We start from the raw sequence: 16,902 nt of genomic DNA, 5'->3' as shown, positions 1-16,902 counted from the left end.
TTAATATACATATAAGTAGGCAACTTTCCCAAAGCCATTATCATATTAACCTCAAGATATAATATTTAAATGTATATAGTCTTCGTCACATTGATTGTCATGCCACACTGTCTCTCTTGCCACATGCAAGTTCAATCAAAGCTAGCAACACAGCATCTTCCTGTCCATTTATTGACAGAATACAAATCCAACATCAATAATAGTATTCAGATGAGTAACTATCAAAGCTTGCAAGAGCATCTTCCCATCTATTTATAGATCGGATACATATCTAACATTATGTATGTGTGTGTTTGGTTAAACGTGTATGAGTAAGACAAATATTGAGATGAGTGACTTCCTTCAAATCTCTCGTACGTCAAGCTGCTCACATTGCGTCATTTGATCTAATTGGTTAGGTGAGCCCTAAAAAAATGATGTGAAATCTCTTCTGAGGATAATATCGACAATAGGAAAAAATTAAGAATGATATATAAAAGATATGAAATAGAACTAGCAGATAGACATGTTTCTCTCCGGATTTATGGACTTAAAAGTTCGACCTATTAGCCCAAACAGGTGCATTCCGACAAAAATTAAAAAAAAAATTTATAACTTGACTAACAAATTTAGTTTTTGGGATAGTGAAATTTTATGTAGGGAGAAATACTACTTCTCGCGGTCCATCGTTATAAGGTAAATATTTGTGTGAAACGGTCTCGCAGGTCGTATTTGTGAGACGGATCTCTTATTTGGGTCATCCATGAAATGATATTACTTTTTATGCTAAGAGTGTTACTTTTTATTGTGAATATGGGTAGGGTTAACCCGTTTCACAGATTAAGATCCGTGAAACGGTCTCACATGAGACACACTCATGTTATAGACTTCTGTCATGACACATGCAGCACAATTGGATAACTATTGAACTTTCAATAAACTAGGCTACGGCTTAACAAAAACTTTAAAAAAATTTAAATTGGTCGAACCAAATGAAACCACATAGTTATATATATCTAATTTCTTTTTAAAATGAATATTGATTTTCAAAAAATTCTCAACCGCACCGCAATCGGTAGTGAAGTTGCAATTTGAAATGAAAACGGTACCTCACCACATAATTTGAGAAATTTATTTTTATTAATAATGATATAATAGAATATTAATCATTTTATATTTAGTCTAAAGTCTAACCTACTAAAAAAACATATTTTTACCTTATTTCTTATTCTTTCGCCACTTGATATTTATAAGAGTGGGAGAAAATATCGAATTTTCAAAAAAAATACAAAATTTACTAAATTTTTGGTATATTGAAGATTTCGGTACAATACGATAACGGTCTTAAATTTGAAAATTTCGGTATATAACCGAATAACGAAAAATTTTAAAATATTTAATATTTTAAAACAATAAATTTATAAAATTTTAAAAATGTAAGGGTTTTTCGGTATAAAAAGTTATATACGGATATCGTACCGAAATCTCAGTATACCATATAATTTCAATAAAATCGGTATGCTAGTTATATACGTACCGAAATTTTCGGTATACCGTTTTTTCGGTACGGTGTCGATATAAAATTTTCTTATATCATAATTTTCAATATGGTATACGATATATAATTTTATGTACGATAAGATACGGTATACCACCCCAGTCATTTCTTCATAATGCTCAACTATCAAGTTTTACAACTTCTCAAAAATTTGTTAATGATTCTTCCAAAGTTAATCGTTCATGATCTATTAGTTAAACATATTTAGAAAAATAAAATTATCATAATTCTCACAATTCAATTGAAATATATACATAAACATCATTCCAAAATTATTTTGCCTGCGTTTTGCCTAAATTTATAAATATTCATGTTCTACCATAACTTTTTTTTAAACATTCAACGATTTTCTATGATAATACTAAAATAATAAAGCTCTCGAGTGGCTATCTAGTTATGTCATCAAGTTTAAATATATACGAGTTTGACTCAAATTCGATAATTTCGATTAAAAATCAAATATTTTTTGAAAAAAAAAACTCACGACCCAACTCGAATAGTTCAAAATACACGGTCCTCTCTCCACGCAAGAATGGGAAAAGCACTAAAAAACTTCTCTGGATACAGCCTAGAAAGGCCCCACCCATTGAATTAATACTTTACACTACAGCACGTTTTTTTTACATATAAAAAGAAATACCAAATGAATTGAGACTGAAGAAATGAGAGTGATTTAGTTAATCACGGCGCCTCTATACATGAAAATGATCAGTCGATTGGGACCTTGATTTTTTTGTTTATTGATAATTCGATTGGGACCTTGATTTTTTTGTCCACCAGGGGATATATACATTTTATTTCCTTACATATTTTATTGCTAATTAAGATATGGGTTAGATGAAAATGATATAAAGAATAATTGGTTTTATAAAATTGATTTAAGATATGATTTTTAATTTTTATATCATTTTAGTTTATCATTTTAGTTTCAAATCGTTTTTACAATGAATATATAATTATCGATACATAAGTATTTTTGTATATGTGAAAATGATACAAAGAAGACTTGATAATTAGAAAAATGATTTAAGATATGATTTTTATTTAATTTTAGTTTCAAAGTATTTTTACAGTGCAATATATAACGATCAATATATAATATTTTGAAAAAAAATCATTATTTTAGTTCGGTAAGTTGGTATGTTTTGAGTTTTAGTCATGCAACTTGTTAATGATTGATTTTCATCCAATAATTTGGATTTTTTTTTTGATTTGGTCCTTTTTTTTTCTTCTCCAGAAATCACTTAATCTATCAAATATTGCTTATTTGACAGGATAATTTTCTACATGAATCATATAGTGAGAATAAAATCTATATTATACACATCAAAATTTATCTAAAAAAATAAAAGAAAACGACGAGCTTTTTCCTCTTATTTTGAAATATCGGATATCATTTTGATTTAGTTTTCTCTTTGTTTTTGTTAATTATTTTAACATGTCAGTGTCAAATACGTCAAATACATAATATTTGATGGGGTTAGTGGCTTTTGGCCAAACAAAGGATCAAACTCGAAAGAAAATCAAAATTATTGGATGAAAACCAAACATTGACAAGTTACATGACTAAAACTCAAAATAGATCAATTCACATGACTAAAATTACAATTTTTCCTAAATATTTTTTTTATTTATTTTAAGTTTCAAAATGATTTAAGCCTAGGTAGAGGTCGCCTTGGATGAATAGGGGTGTTCAAACTTCGGATAAAACCGAAAAAACCGAAAATCCAAACCGAAAAAACCGAACATCGAACCGAACCGAAAGCCGAATTTTGTAATTCGGATATAAATGTTAAAACCGAAGTTTATTTGGTTCGATTTCGGATTATATATGTCAAAACCGAACAAACCGAAAAAAGCGAAATTTCATTAAATTAATAAATTTTTTTATCTTTTTATTTATATTATATATTTTGATATGATATTTAGTGAATTAAAAACAATTTTGAACAAATTTTAGTTGATTATTGTTTGTTTAATTAATTTTGACCTTATATTTAAATATTTTACTAAAAAAACATATAGAAAGTTAACATATTATATTTTACAATATATTTATATTATTAATTTAAATAATTATATCAAAACCGAAATAACCGAACCGTTTTGGTAGAAAACCGAACCGAACTGAAGAAAAATGGTTCGGATATCGGATTATATATTTATAAAACCGAAAACCGAAAAAACTGATAACCGAATCGAACCGACCGATGAACAGAGAGAAAAATAAAACCGTCGGAGCAACGGACTTCAGATTCCGAGAGACGGAAAAAGTCTTATTCTCCGTGCGGTGGAAAGTTTCATACGGACGTTACGAAATCGCCGTTCTTGGAAAAAAGAATGGATTTAAGGTCTCGGTTGGTACGTAATAATAATTGGAGACTTTTCATGGACGCGTGTCATTCAGGACCGAGTACTATAAACGGCCCGCTAACCCTTGAGGTATCAATCCACTTTATAAAATACTTAATTACTTCAAATTTAATATTTTAGATAATTATTTAATATTTACGTTAATAATAATTATCTATGTTTGAGTTGATGTATGATTTAAAAGATTTGAGTTACATAGTTATCACCCGTCATAACTTTTGATAAAACAACAAACGTCAGATGCTACACAATCTATATATATACATATTCAAACTCAACTTATTAATTACTTGTTTTATTTTTTTGGCTTCAAACTTTGCTAATTATCCAATCTCTACTTCAAAATCCACAAATATAATATGAATTTGGCATTTCTAATGATGAAAATTTATTAAAATTCATTGAATCTAGTTTATAAAAAAATATTCATTCCTCGTGCCGACGTTATCTACTTGCATTTTTGTCCTTTGTTTATTCATCATAATAATACAAAACCGTAATCAAAGGGATCAATATTATTAAATAATTAATAAGCAAAAGTAAATGATTACCAAGAATATTATTTTTTATTGTAAATATAAATTGAATCTACTCGATCGTTTCATCTCAAAAAAAAAAACTCTGTGATTTAACTATTCAAATTTATACTGGCTAAGTGATAACCGTGGCCTAATTGATAATTTTATTTAGGAAACAACAACATATTAGAAGTGTTTTCAATGAAAATATAAAATTATATTTTTATACTGTATTTGTATGAATATAATTCTCGAAAATATTTGGTGCTTGTTAAATTAATTTTCAATTTATTTAACTTTCTATTTTAAAATAATATTCATCTTTTTTGATAATTTATATTTATCTTTTTGCATTTTAAATATTTATTTTGTCAGATTTCAATTTTAATATCTTATTTTTATTATTATTTTGTAATACTAGTCATTTTTACGTTACACTGATGTATGCAGAAAAATCGATATATCAGGTAGACTGAGTCGTTACCAAACTTGCTCGCTTTGCTAGAAAAAAAAGGGCTTTGATCCATTATGATTCCGAGTGATTAATCTATCTTGTCATATCCGCCATGAGCCTATCAGCCGTGAGAAAGCTAACTGAAATGTGCTCTTTCCCAACCAACACAAGGCTTAGAAAAAGGGACAAAAAAAATGGTAGATGATTGCATTTTAAATCCTTATTTTGTTGGGTTTGATATCATTAATATTTTCATATACTCATTCTGATCGAATATTTTCTCTGATTGATTTTACTTAAAGAACTCTCACTAGCATCTAAAATTATAATTATAAATAAAAAAATGAATAAAACTAAAATTACATAACAGATCAAAATTCCATTTTTCACTTTATCAATGTGTGATGCAAAACAATATTTAATTTTTTAAAATTAATTATAGTTGTTATTGACTATGTTAAATATGTAACAATTGAAAATAATATTCAAATAAAGATATGTGTTGGACCATTATTGGTCATAAAAATTGCAGAGAAATATTTTGTTTGATATAATATTTAATAAATATTACTTCAATATACTTGCATTTTGGTTGGTGAAATGTCACTCACGACGAACTATTTGGTAATACGACACTTCATTAAAAAAATGCAAATATTTTTGATAAAAACCATACGATGTGATATTTTTTTTAAAAAATCTTTATTTTTAAAAATAATATGCATACGTTTGCAGTGACGTAAACTGTTTTATGGTCACGTTTTATTTCCTGTTCGATTGTCTATTTCCATTTGTTAATAATATAAAGGCACCAAGTCAAAAAAATAATAATCATATGTAAAAACAAAGAAGATCAAGCTACCTATTTTTGTAAAAAAAAAAATAGAATATATATAAGTATTAAAATTAAAAATAAGTAGAGATTGGGATTAATTTTGAGATTGTTATTTCAGTTAAATTAAAATTTATATGTTCAACCCCACAAATTTTTAAATAAAATTTGACGAAGATTTTATATATATATGTTAATAAATTTTAAATTTTTTTACATGGAAACAAATTGAATTTTGAAGCTGGATTTGATCAATGATCAATCACATAAAAGCTATTGTTCTATTTATCTCATGAGGGTCTTTTTAATTTACTTATTGTGTTTTGGCACCCAAAAGTTTTTAAATTTGAGTGATATGTTTGTAGAACTGACCGTCTAATGATTTTTTTTTTCAATTTCCTAAACTATGGGTTGGGAGGGATCGAATTTGAGCTACTTACATGAGTAAAGTGGGTGAGACCACTTAGGCCAAATTAAGCTCGGTCTCGGCCGTATAATGATTTTAAGCATTGTTAATATCGAAATCCAAATAGTAGAAATTCTGAACTCTGTTTCTGTTCCTAATGTGTTTGGATGATAATGGCAACAATGTCTTAATATAGTGGGAAATTATTGTTATGATATTTGAGACCTTTTATTCGGTGGGTGAATCGATATTCTGATTTTACCTCTAGGTAGTTTAATTCTAGATTACTTATATCAGTTAGTCAGGAGGAGATTAGATGATTTGCAATGCCTAAAAATTTAAAATTTTGTTTTTTTATAAGCATTTCGATATATATATCTTTCAACTCTGTCTATGATAATGTTTCAGTTCTTGTATCAGTTAGTCCGGATGAGATTAGATTATTTGCAATGCCTAAAAAATTTAAAATTTTGTTTTCTTATAAGCATTTCGTATTAGCTATGATATATATCTTTCAACTCTGTTTATGATAATGTTTATGTTCTACTTATGAGAAATTATGTGTAAAGTTGATTATACTGTTCGAAAATTATATATGTTATGTTTGATTGACGTTGAGTGTTTCTATGATACTCACCTCTTACTTTCCTTGTTCAGATAAGATGGGACAAAAATTGAAGAAGAGTAGCACACTCAATTCTAGGGATGGTGAAGTTTCGGCTATGAAAATTGGAGTTACGTTGCTGTTTAAGACATATTTTATTTTATGAAATAATAGACTAGTTTAGTTCATTTATGTACTACAAAATTGCTTGTTTTTGAATGTAAATTTTGAAAACATCAATGTCCGCTTTCGTCTCGGTGGACAATTATTTTTCCAAAAATTACATACGTTGTAATCCATGAAAAAAAAAATACATGACTTTGACGTTAATATTAACTATAAGATCGAACGGTTATCGCTTTTTTTAAAAAAAATATGGCTATTGTTCCCAACAATGTTGAATCCACAGATCTGATTGATGGATTGTTATATTTTTTAAAAATCAGCGAAAGTTTTTATATTTAAAAATCCAGAGACCAAAATTCAATAATTTAGCTTGATAAAACCCTTTCCTGATAAGAATGGAGTCACGTCTCATTTTTCTTGCTGCATCTCTCCATCAAATATTAGTGAATAGATCTTTTCTAATACGACTTCACATATCTTTATTCGTCAGATATGTTAACTCTATTGATATTTATAATAAAAAAAATAATATTTTTTTTATGAATGATCCAAATAAAAAATTCATCTCACAAAATTGATTTATGTGACCGTCTCACGAGAGTTTTTGAGAATATTTAATATCACAAACGATAGTATATAAGTATATATTTTAAATTTCTTGGACCATGTCCATACAACAAAGTTCAAATTCAAAATAATAATCTATATATAAAATCAAACATTAAATTTCAGATTTTAAAAATAAAAAAATTAATTTTTCAAAAAAAAAATCGAAAACTGACCGGATTAGTTCATGAACTCGCTAAAACAGCTTTTGAGAGTGTTTTGTTTCCGTTCTGTGACCTGTTCCCAATTGAACTAATCGTCCGATCCGATTTTGAAAATACTGATTCATGTAAAAGTTCAATCGGAGCCATTGCAAAAATAGAAAGAGAATTAAATACAAGTTAATTGGGCTTGAAGTGGTCCAATCACTCAAGAATATGTTGGGCGTGGCCTATTCTTTGTGTAGCCATACCTATTGAATTTGATCGCACGAGATAAATAACGTGGAAAACTATATTTGAAATAATGGTCCCATTAATTAGGTAGGATGGTTGTTTGCACCTTCACAAAGAACAAGGGCTTATGTAAACAGATGTTATTTGTCCTCTATTTTACATTATATATATTATATTTTCACGATGTTCGATGTTGTATCGATACAACGTTCATACATGCAGTATCACATCAATACTCAAATAAGAAAAAAACCGAAATTCTCTAGAAGATGTTACACTAAGACTCAAGACAAACATATGACAAAATTGAGGTTTCTCTTCTATATTAATTGAAGTGTGAGTAAAGCAAACTGGACATAAACATCTCTTTAATTTAACTCATCTAAATGATTAAATAGTCAACACTCAAAGACAACGGTTCGATTGCTCTCTTAATATTGATAATTAATGTTTCTCAACAATTCTCTTATAATAATTGCATTCCTTGTAATATTTGAGAGTCTCTAATTGAATAAGTCCATTAGAGATTGTGACAAGTTTTTCTTAATGGATTGTTCGATATCTGGTCGCGACCCCTAAAAATAGCCAACACAAACCAAATAATTTCAATTGGATCATACCTTACATATTTTATCATTTAATTTATAAAATATTTACTCGAGCTATGATAGGTAGGGATGTTATCGGATTGGTTTCGGAACAGACTAAACTAGTTCAAGATTATAGAGTAATGGAACTGAATGGATTATGTAGGATATCGTATTGGATTTACTGGATATCAAGAGTATAACTCAATCCAAAAATCAAATTGGACCAGATTAGAACACGATTGGAATCAAATTTTCATTTTAATTCAACCAACAGGTACATAAAGAAGTTATTTATGAAACAAAATAAACAAAAATTAAATATATTATTGGATCAAATTCATATGGACCAGATTAAAATGGTTTCGGAATCGTTTTCGAGCAACTCAATCTGATTCAATTCAGATCAATCTAGAACTGATTAAAACAATTTTTGATAAACCGGATTAAATCGAAATGGATAGTAAGTTGGATAATTCATAATCCTAGGTGAGGCCAGTGGGTGGAAGCCCGGTCTCATTTCTACTCTGTAATTGCTATTTAAAATAGAATACATATAGTTTTAAAGTATAAAACTACTTACAAAATTATAAAGAATTTGTCCTATAAATGTTTGAATGCGGAAATATAGGATTGAACAATTTTCATATGGGATTTTATTGGGCTGCAATTCATTTTATTTTTTTTAGCCCAAAATTGTTGTAATATAATGACTCACTTGAAGTAAAAGAGAAATTTGTATATTGCCCAAATGAAAAATAATAAGACTAATAATAGTAATAATAATAATAAGTTTTAATATTTCTAAAATACCAAAAGATATTTTATTACTAAACCAAAAGATATTTTAAGCCGATGCGCAACTTAACCTCCTCATAACGTGACAACGTAATACCTCACACTAAGAGATCGGTGAACATGAAGAGCTTAACCATGTGGGTGTCGATCGTTTGGGCTGTTAAGCCTTAGGCGGTACAGACCACCCCGCCTACGAGCGCACAAAAGAATTGATGTACGTGACGATGGACACTCCAACATCTCCCAAAAAATTGTTTATGTGACCATTTGAACTCATGATTTGTTTCTGATATCAATTGTTAAAAATCAATCAATCGCCATTAAACCAAAAACTATAATTGTTAACAGATACGTGACTTTATTTTCTTATACTGTGGCAGTACAAAGTCCAATATTAAGCAATTGATGACATGAGGGGTTGCACCATGCAGGTGCCGATGAGCCAGACTGTTTAACCCTAGGCGGTGCAGATCACCCCACCTATGAGAGCACAAAAAAATTGTTGTGTGCAACGACGAACACTTCAAGGCAAACTTTGCCAGCCCATCAAAGATATTGTACATTAATATGCCCCGATGTGTTTATTAAATAATTAATTTATAATTCATGAAAAAGTTTAATTGGGGCAAAATGTCACACAGACAGAAAGAGAGTTCGAGTTTTATTCAGGGATGTTACGTTGGACTTGGCCCATGATTGTACATGGGTGTCACCTGTCGGCTCAAGCAGCTTTCATGAAAATGATTAAAAATTATCCATCTTTGGCTACATTGATTTTTATTATTTTCTTATTGTAAGAATTATGTTACACCATGTTTTTTAAACACTCGGAAGAAACTAATACATGACAATTTCGAAATTGGACACAATAAAGATTTTCTTTTGCACTGTCACGTCATCATTCTCTTAGAAAAAAACTTAAAATTGCTAATAACTAAAGATACAATACTAACTAATGACTTATAGTTCATATAATACCAATGTCCTAAGTTTGGGATGTCGAGATCGAAACCCAATTGTAACAATTTTCTCACCCAACTCTAAAGAAAAGATACACGATACTAAAACTACAACATGACCATATAGAGAACTATATTCGCAAACAAGCAAACACACCTTACCAAAATAGCCATTTTCCCTAAATAGTAATGGCATCTTGAGAAATACGTACAATATTGATCATATGAATTTACTAAGCTGGAATTGAAAAGGCAATTGCAAATAATCCAGTTTACGTTTTTTGTCTGATATCAAGATACAGTACAGTGTCATTCTATAATTGCATCAAGAATAACCCAATATCTTTACAATAAATAATATCAATATACTACTCCCTCACTGAGGAAAAGAATCAATATTTTTTATTGAAATCCACAAAAGGAATTGAATTAGTCGCAGCTAACAAATTATAATCTGCTTAGAGGCAGCTCTTCGTTCTTAGCTGTACGCTATATATTCATCAGGACTAACGATTTTTCAACGTCTGAGGATCGGTCTGATAATATATAATGTCACCAGTGTCACTCACATAGTGATCTTTTCTCATGCTTTCTAAGAGAACTCCAAGTAAATGAAATGGTATAGGGCCTGATCTTTTAGGCTCCCTGTAATATTTTCCCAGTACAGGTCTAGCTGCTTCGGTCTGCATCAAAAGAGTAGCATTCATTAGCACTTGGTGGAATCAAAATCGAGTGAAATTGATCGAAAAGGGATCAGTTTTTCTTTTGTGGTTCCGTGAATTGACACTCACCGCTTCTATCAAGTTATAGTGTGGGATTTGAGGGAAGAGGTGATGTATAACATGTGTCCCAATGTCATGGTGGATGTTGTTGATCCATCCATAATCTCGATCGAGGGTCGTAAGCCCACCTCTGAGATAACTCCATTCCTGCGTTACCAAATATAAAGGTACACTTAGCAAAATACTATATCAAGCAGAAACTTGCGTCGTGTTCTTTAAATAAATGCGTCTTCGGATATGAGATTAAAAATAAAGCTTTTTCTTACATATTTTAAAAAGAAGTTGATGCAGAAACAGTAACAACTGTATTTTGAGATTTCCTTTTTCATCTTTTAATCACTTCAGAAACTGAAAAGACCGAGCCAAAAGTTCGGTGTCTTTTATCCACACTTAACGATTATAAAGCCAAGTAGATTTTGAGTGAAGACTTTGCCAAATCTTATGATTAGCATCTGTCTTCTGTCAATTAACTCATTTAGATTTAAAAATAACGGTTGTTTCTAGCTGAAATAAATACCGATTTGATTACCTTTCCGCGGTACCAGGGAAGCTTATCCTCATGGCCATGGTGATGTAAGTAGGTAACTAAATCAAGCCAGATTACAAAACCCTGCAGCCAATTCATATTAAAAAATTTACCAAGTTGTTTCAATGTCAGATAAGGGAGAATCAAACCGAGTATGAGTCCAAATTATCCTTTCACTAGGAAAAGAACAAAACCAAGGAATCGATTCAGATGTGTTGCTAAATGTTTCACCGTATAATTCCTATGCTAAAATTAAAAATTCATGAATAGTAAATTTTTTGTTGAGGCAGATGATCACTTCCACTGCCAAGTTCCATAAAGCTACATATTTACTACCCCACTTGAATGACAAAAGTAGAAATGATACGAAGAGATAGAACTAACCAAGTATGGCACGCCGTAGAGTTTGAGCAATTGAACAGGACCCATAATAAATGATAGTCCTACAAGCAATCCAACCATTGCTGTCCAACAAGCGGTCGAGGTTATTACATCTTTCCTCTCATTTGGAACAAACAAACCACTGCTTGGATTAAAATGAGAGCCGGTTTTCCCCGGACTTCTACTCCACTGTCATCAAATACACATGGCCAAGAAATATAATCAGTGAATTTCAATTCAGTCGAATTATGGTTAAAAAGTCGTTGATTGTGAAGAAAGAAGCAACATACCAGATAGATTGGGTATGCCAGCATGGGGAAAGGCAATGTGAATCTCAGTTTCTTGGTAATGACATCCAGATTATTATACGTCTTTTCATTTAACTGAATTAAAGACAATAAAGAAACAAATCATAATCTTACTACATATTGTAGATCTGTATAAAGTGTCAGTTGCTCCACTGTCTTGTATGTGCCTATCTAACAAAACAACCAAAACATCATGCTCGAACTCCTGAAAGATTTCAATGATTCTCGACTTTTTTGTGCCACAACCCCCTTCACTATTATGCACGACTACCCCTAAGACGTAGGTCGCATAAGAATCAAAAGTTCGCAGACAAATGATGTAAGATTTAAAGGATTCCTGTTTAAAGCAATAATTACCCTACTGTCTTGTGTAGCTTAATATTTAACATAGCAATTAAAACGCTAGACTTGGTTAGTGCCGGCTTTAAGATTTGAACTATACCACCGAATATACTTTCAACACCAAATCAAGATACCAAGACTTTCAACGCAAAAAAAAAAAGTAGCTGACTAGAAGTTTAAATACTTACAGGGTGCCAGGATTCATCATTCTCCACATGCCCATGGTTCTGATGATGAGTCCTGTGACTAATTCTCCTGCACAATTCACCACAAAAAATTTTTAGCCATGCGAAGGATATGTCAAAAACAAGAGTTCTAATTAACAAAAGAATTGGAAATTTGGATGGATGACATGTAACACACCATCCATGGTAAGGAACCAAGATCGAAGAATGAAGAAGATGGCCAACAACACTATTCAGCTTGTGATTATTTGAAAAACTTCCATGTCCACTGCAAATTCAAGACAAGAAAATTAAACCCTTTTCACATATTACACCAAACAACCAAGGAAATGGCAACATTCTTGAAAATCTTGTAAAAATAAAATTACCAGTCATGGCCAAGAACAAAGAGAGCCCAGAACATAGTCCCCTGAGCTAACCAATATAAAGGCCACACCACCCAATTGTTAAAGTAGGCTGCTACAGCAGCCAATCCCAAAACCACAGCCACATCTCTCACAACATAACTCATAGACTTCCATGGATCCTTCACCCAACAATGTTTTGGAATTGCATTCTTAATATCAGATAACTTAAATGGAGGTGGTGACCCAGGGTCAAAAAATTCTTCCCCACCAATTCTGACCCTTTTCAATTCCTCTATTTCTTCTTCAATATGAGGAACTCTAATCGGCGCACTCACTTTCAAAGCCCAACTCCTCTCTTTGTTATTAGTCCCATTAAACAAACAAGACGCGGAACCATTTCCAAAATTAGGTCGCTGAATATTCAGCTTCGAGAGGCTAGAATTCAAGAACGCTTGGCCAATTCTTGGTTTAGGATAAATTTTTGGAAGTGGCCGCAACCCACATTCCGATAGAACCCAACTAGCCATCTGAGATTGCGCGAACAGCCTCGCAACTCAAGAATATAACCAATATTTCGGCTTTTCAATGTTTTCTCACGCAAGTGGGAGAGAAAAATGTGTGGACTCGAGGGTTTTGCAGTATACGTATAAATCTGCAAGAATTTATTAGCTGGAAAAAGGGTACTTGCAGATAATACAAGGGATTCTCTCCTCAGATTTCAGGTCCAAGACCCAGGAATCTCACGCTGTACTCTGCAACGCGAGATATGGAGTATTTATGGACTCCAATTGGCCCATTTCTCGCCTCTTTCCAATCCCATCCTAATTTTATACGTATGTGCGAACGAAAAACGTGAATTTAAATGTATCCACACACGGTCATATCTTTTTCGACTTTCTTGAGGTTTGATTTTGAAAGAGTCCCTTTCTGTTCAGATACACGCATACCTAAATTTTCTTCCTTTTTTTTAATTAACATTTGGGTAATGTTAGGCGTGGCAAATTGCTTCGACGCCCCTGAGAAAATTCAAAACTTACGTCAAATCAATTCTCTTTTAAAAACTATGTTTTTTGTCTCTGATTTTTAAAAATCCGGGGTTCTAAAAGCCCGTTGATTTTACACCGGAGATTTTGCATCTTTATTCGTGAAACGGATCAATCATGTCCATATTTACAATAAAAATTAATATATTTGACATAAAAAATAATACTTTTTCGTTGGTCAATATCTGTTTCACAAAATTTAACCGTGAGACCGTCTCACACGAGTTTTTGTGATGTTATAAAAATTTGGGATTTAATATTTTGGAATATCTGTTATTAAATTTTGAGAGAGCACACTTAGGACATAATGGTTGTGGGGTATTTTGATTTTCTAAATATCGCAATAAAACCCTAAAAGATAAATCAACGTGAGGTATTTTTCAAACAACTTATTTTGATATTTTATTATCTCCTTAAATTTTCCACCAAATATTTTTTCATAGATTGGAAAACTCTTAAAGATTTAGTAATTGTTTTCAAGAAGTTATAATAAACTCAACCAAAATATACCCTCTAAATCATGTCATTGGTGCATAATATTTGTTAAATTTTTTTTCTAAATTCTACTTAAATCTTAATTACTATCACTTGCAAGTATATATTGATTTTAGAGTAGGTCTCATGTGAGACCGTCTCCCGGATCTTAATCCGTGAGACAGGTCAACCCTACCCATATTCACAATAAAAAGTAATGCTCTTAGCATAAAAAGTAATACTTTTTCATGGATGACCCAAATAAGAGATCTGTCTCACAAATACGACCCGTGAGACCGTCTCATACAAGTTTTTACTTTGATTTTACATATATTTCTGTGAAAGACAGTTAAATGTGTGCCAAACTTTTTGTGAGACTCTTGGTTCGGAATCTAAGTATTTATTTGGTGTTAATTGAACTCCAGACTTTTCGTGTGGGATGGAAAAGAGAAGGCTGTTAGGGATAGGTTCTCTCATTCATGCTGACAAATAATTTTAACGTAATTTTGGTAATATATATTTATTTTATTGTAATTTTGGTTTATCAAACATCATCGAGTTGGACAGCTCGATAGATCAGCTCTAATATTTTGATGATATTTATCAGTTCAATTACCATAATGAAACGATTCGGTATGTGTTGAAAAGATAAGATAATGATTTACAAATCATTTTCAAAAATTGGAGTCTGAACAGAAGCTTGAGAAGCTGATATTTCGCGATGAAGTTGCTGGTTTTGCACAGGTTGCAGAAAGAGTTCAAACGTGTATACAGTTCAATATTTCGAGCATATCTCTTTTATATAAACTCGATGTTGAGTGATTCTCGATTCTATGGAAAGTTAAGAAAATTAGCTACAACTTTCATGTTTATCACTTTGCCCAGAAAATCGAGATCTATATTCACCCGACCAGACTACATTTCACTCAACCGTTTTGGCCTCTAATCATTTAGATTAATGGTTTGTGAGATATCATTGAAATACTTGACATCTCTAGATTTCCAGCTTGTATCCATTTAAGTTTCAACTTGTCATATCTCTCAACTTAACATCTTGCAACTGCACACTTGAGTAAATATATTAAAAACACAACAAGAAGTTTTGATATCATCAAAATCAAGATTAAAAGCATTTTTGTTACCCAACAACCACCAATCATCACTAACTTGTTCGAAGCTACGTCAATACTCATCATACAAACAATGACTAAATCTTTTTAAAAAAAAGTACTAATATACAAAAAATTTAAATATGGACGACTAAAATCAAGTTTTGAAAAAGATCACTCTAAAAAAAATACTAAGAGATCTACATAAAAGGTCGAATGTTGCAAATTTTTCAGTAGTTAATTTACTTCTTGTTTTCATTTCCACGGTGTACATTATGGCAAAAATTAAATTATAAAATGTTGAAATATATTTGCTATGAGGGCTGTAATCTACTATGGAACCACTTGAGTGAAGTTGTAAAGTAGGGTGCAAATGAACATAATCAAGTTTGGTTCTAAGGAGGGCTCCGGTTTTTTTTTCTTGTCAAAAGATTCGAACATATTGGTGAGCTACTCGAACTATTGCTCGAGAATAATTACTCGAAATCTATTAATTCAATGTAAATTTATATTATATTAATAAAATATTAAAATTTGCGAGTGTCTCGCGAACTATCAAACAATAGAAAATGAGCTCGAATTCGATAAATTCGAATACGAATCAAATGTTTTTCGATTTCATAAACGGGATATTTTCGTTTACACCTCTAATTGTGTGCTTATGTGCTTTTCATTTTTCCTTTTCTTGTATTCTGAAATTGGGGGAAGTGAATTTGGGACTTCGATTTTTCTATTTTAGGACAAAATATACCGTAGGGACTGAATTGAGCCAATTCACGAACATGAGAGATGATTTCGACACATAAAAATACTACGAAGACTGTATCAAGAGGGGTTTTCTTGCTTTATGTGAATAACCTATTATTAAATTAATTAATAAGTTTTCATATTAAAAATATATGTTTTCAAATCAAATCTAAAGTCTATTTTTTTTATATTATCTAAAGTCTATTTAAAAAATACTAATAAGTCGTTTTAGGTCAAAAATTAAACACATCGTGGTATGTGTTGGGTGAATGTCAATTCAAATATTACTTAAAAGTTTGGAGTCAATTTCGATACAAGTCGTGACAATCAAGTGGTGAACCTTAGAGTCTTCGAACTTAATTAAAAAAACCAAAAATATTACACCACACGCATTACATTTATATAAAATAAGAACCAAAAATATTACACCACACGCATTACATTTATATAAAATAAGAATCTT

At 30.8% G+C, this 16,902-nt stretch overlaps 1 protein-coding gene and 1 long non-coding RNA gene across 2 annotated transcripts; one reads left to right on the top strand and one right to left on the bottom strand.

Annotated features, from left to right (window-relative positions):
• Positions 1-10,492: 10,492 nt before the first annotated feature.
• On the bottom strand, positions 10,493-13,895 carry LOC140982850 (omega-3 fatty acid desaturase, chloroplastic-like). The gene is made up of 8 exons (XM_073449615.1): positions 13,088-13,895; positions 12,898-12,987; positions 12,723-12,789; positions 12,175-12,267; positions 11,888-12,073; positions 11,507-11,587; positions 10,987-11,124; positions 10,493-10,878 (listed from the first exon to the last, which is right to left on the bottom strand). The coding sequence occupies exons 1-8, from the start codon at positions 13,591-13,593 to the stop codon at positions 10,702-10,704; spliced, it is 1,338 nt and encodes a 445-aa protein (XP_073305716.1). The 5' UTR covers positions 13,594-13,895; the 3' UTR covers positions 10,493-10,701.
• LOC140982852 (uncharacterized) lies at positions 11,071-11,586 on the top strand. Its single transcript, XR_012176358.1, has 2 exons — positions 11,071-11,352; positions 11,388-11,586. It is a non-coding gene; the product is annotated as an uncharacterized lncRNA (long non-coding RNA).
• Positions 13,896-16,902: the final 3,007 nt, after the last annotated feature.

The sequence above is a fragment of the Primulina huaijiensis genome, chromosome 8 (genome assembly GCF_012295235.1).
Source record: "Primulina huaijiensis isolate GDHJ02 chromosome 8, ASM1229523v2, whole genome shotgun sequence".
Taxonomy (NCBI): Eukaryota; Viridiplantae; Streptophyta; class Magnoliopsida; order Lamiales; family Gesneriaceae; genus Primulina; species Primulina huaijiensis.
The sequence above is the reverse complement of the archived record's forward strand: the minus strand, read 5'-3'. Positions and strand labels throughout refer to the sequence as shown.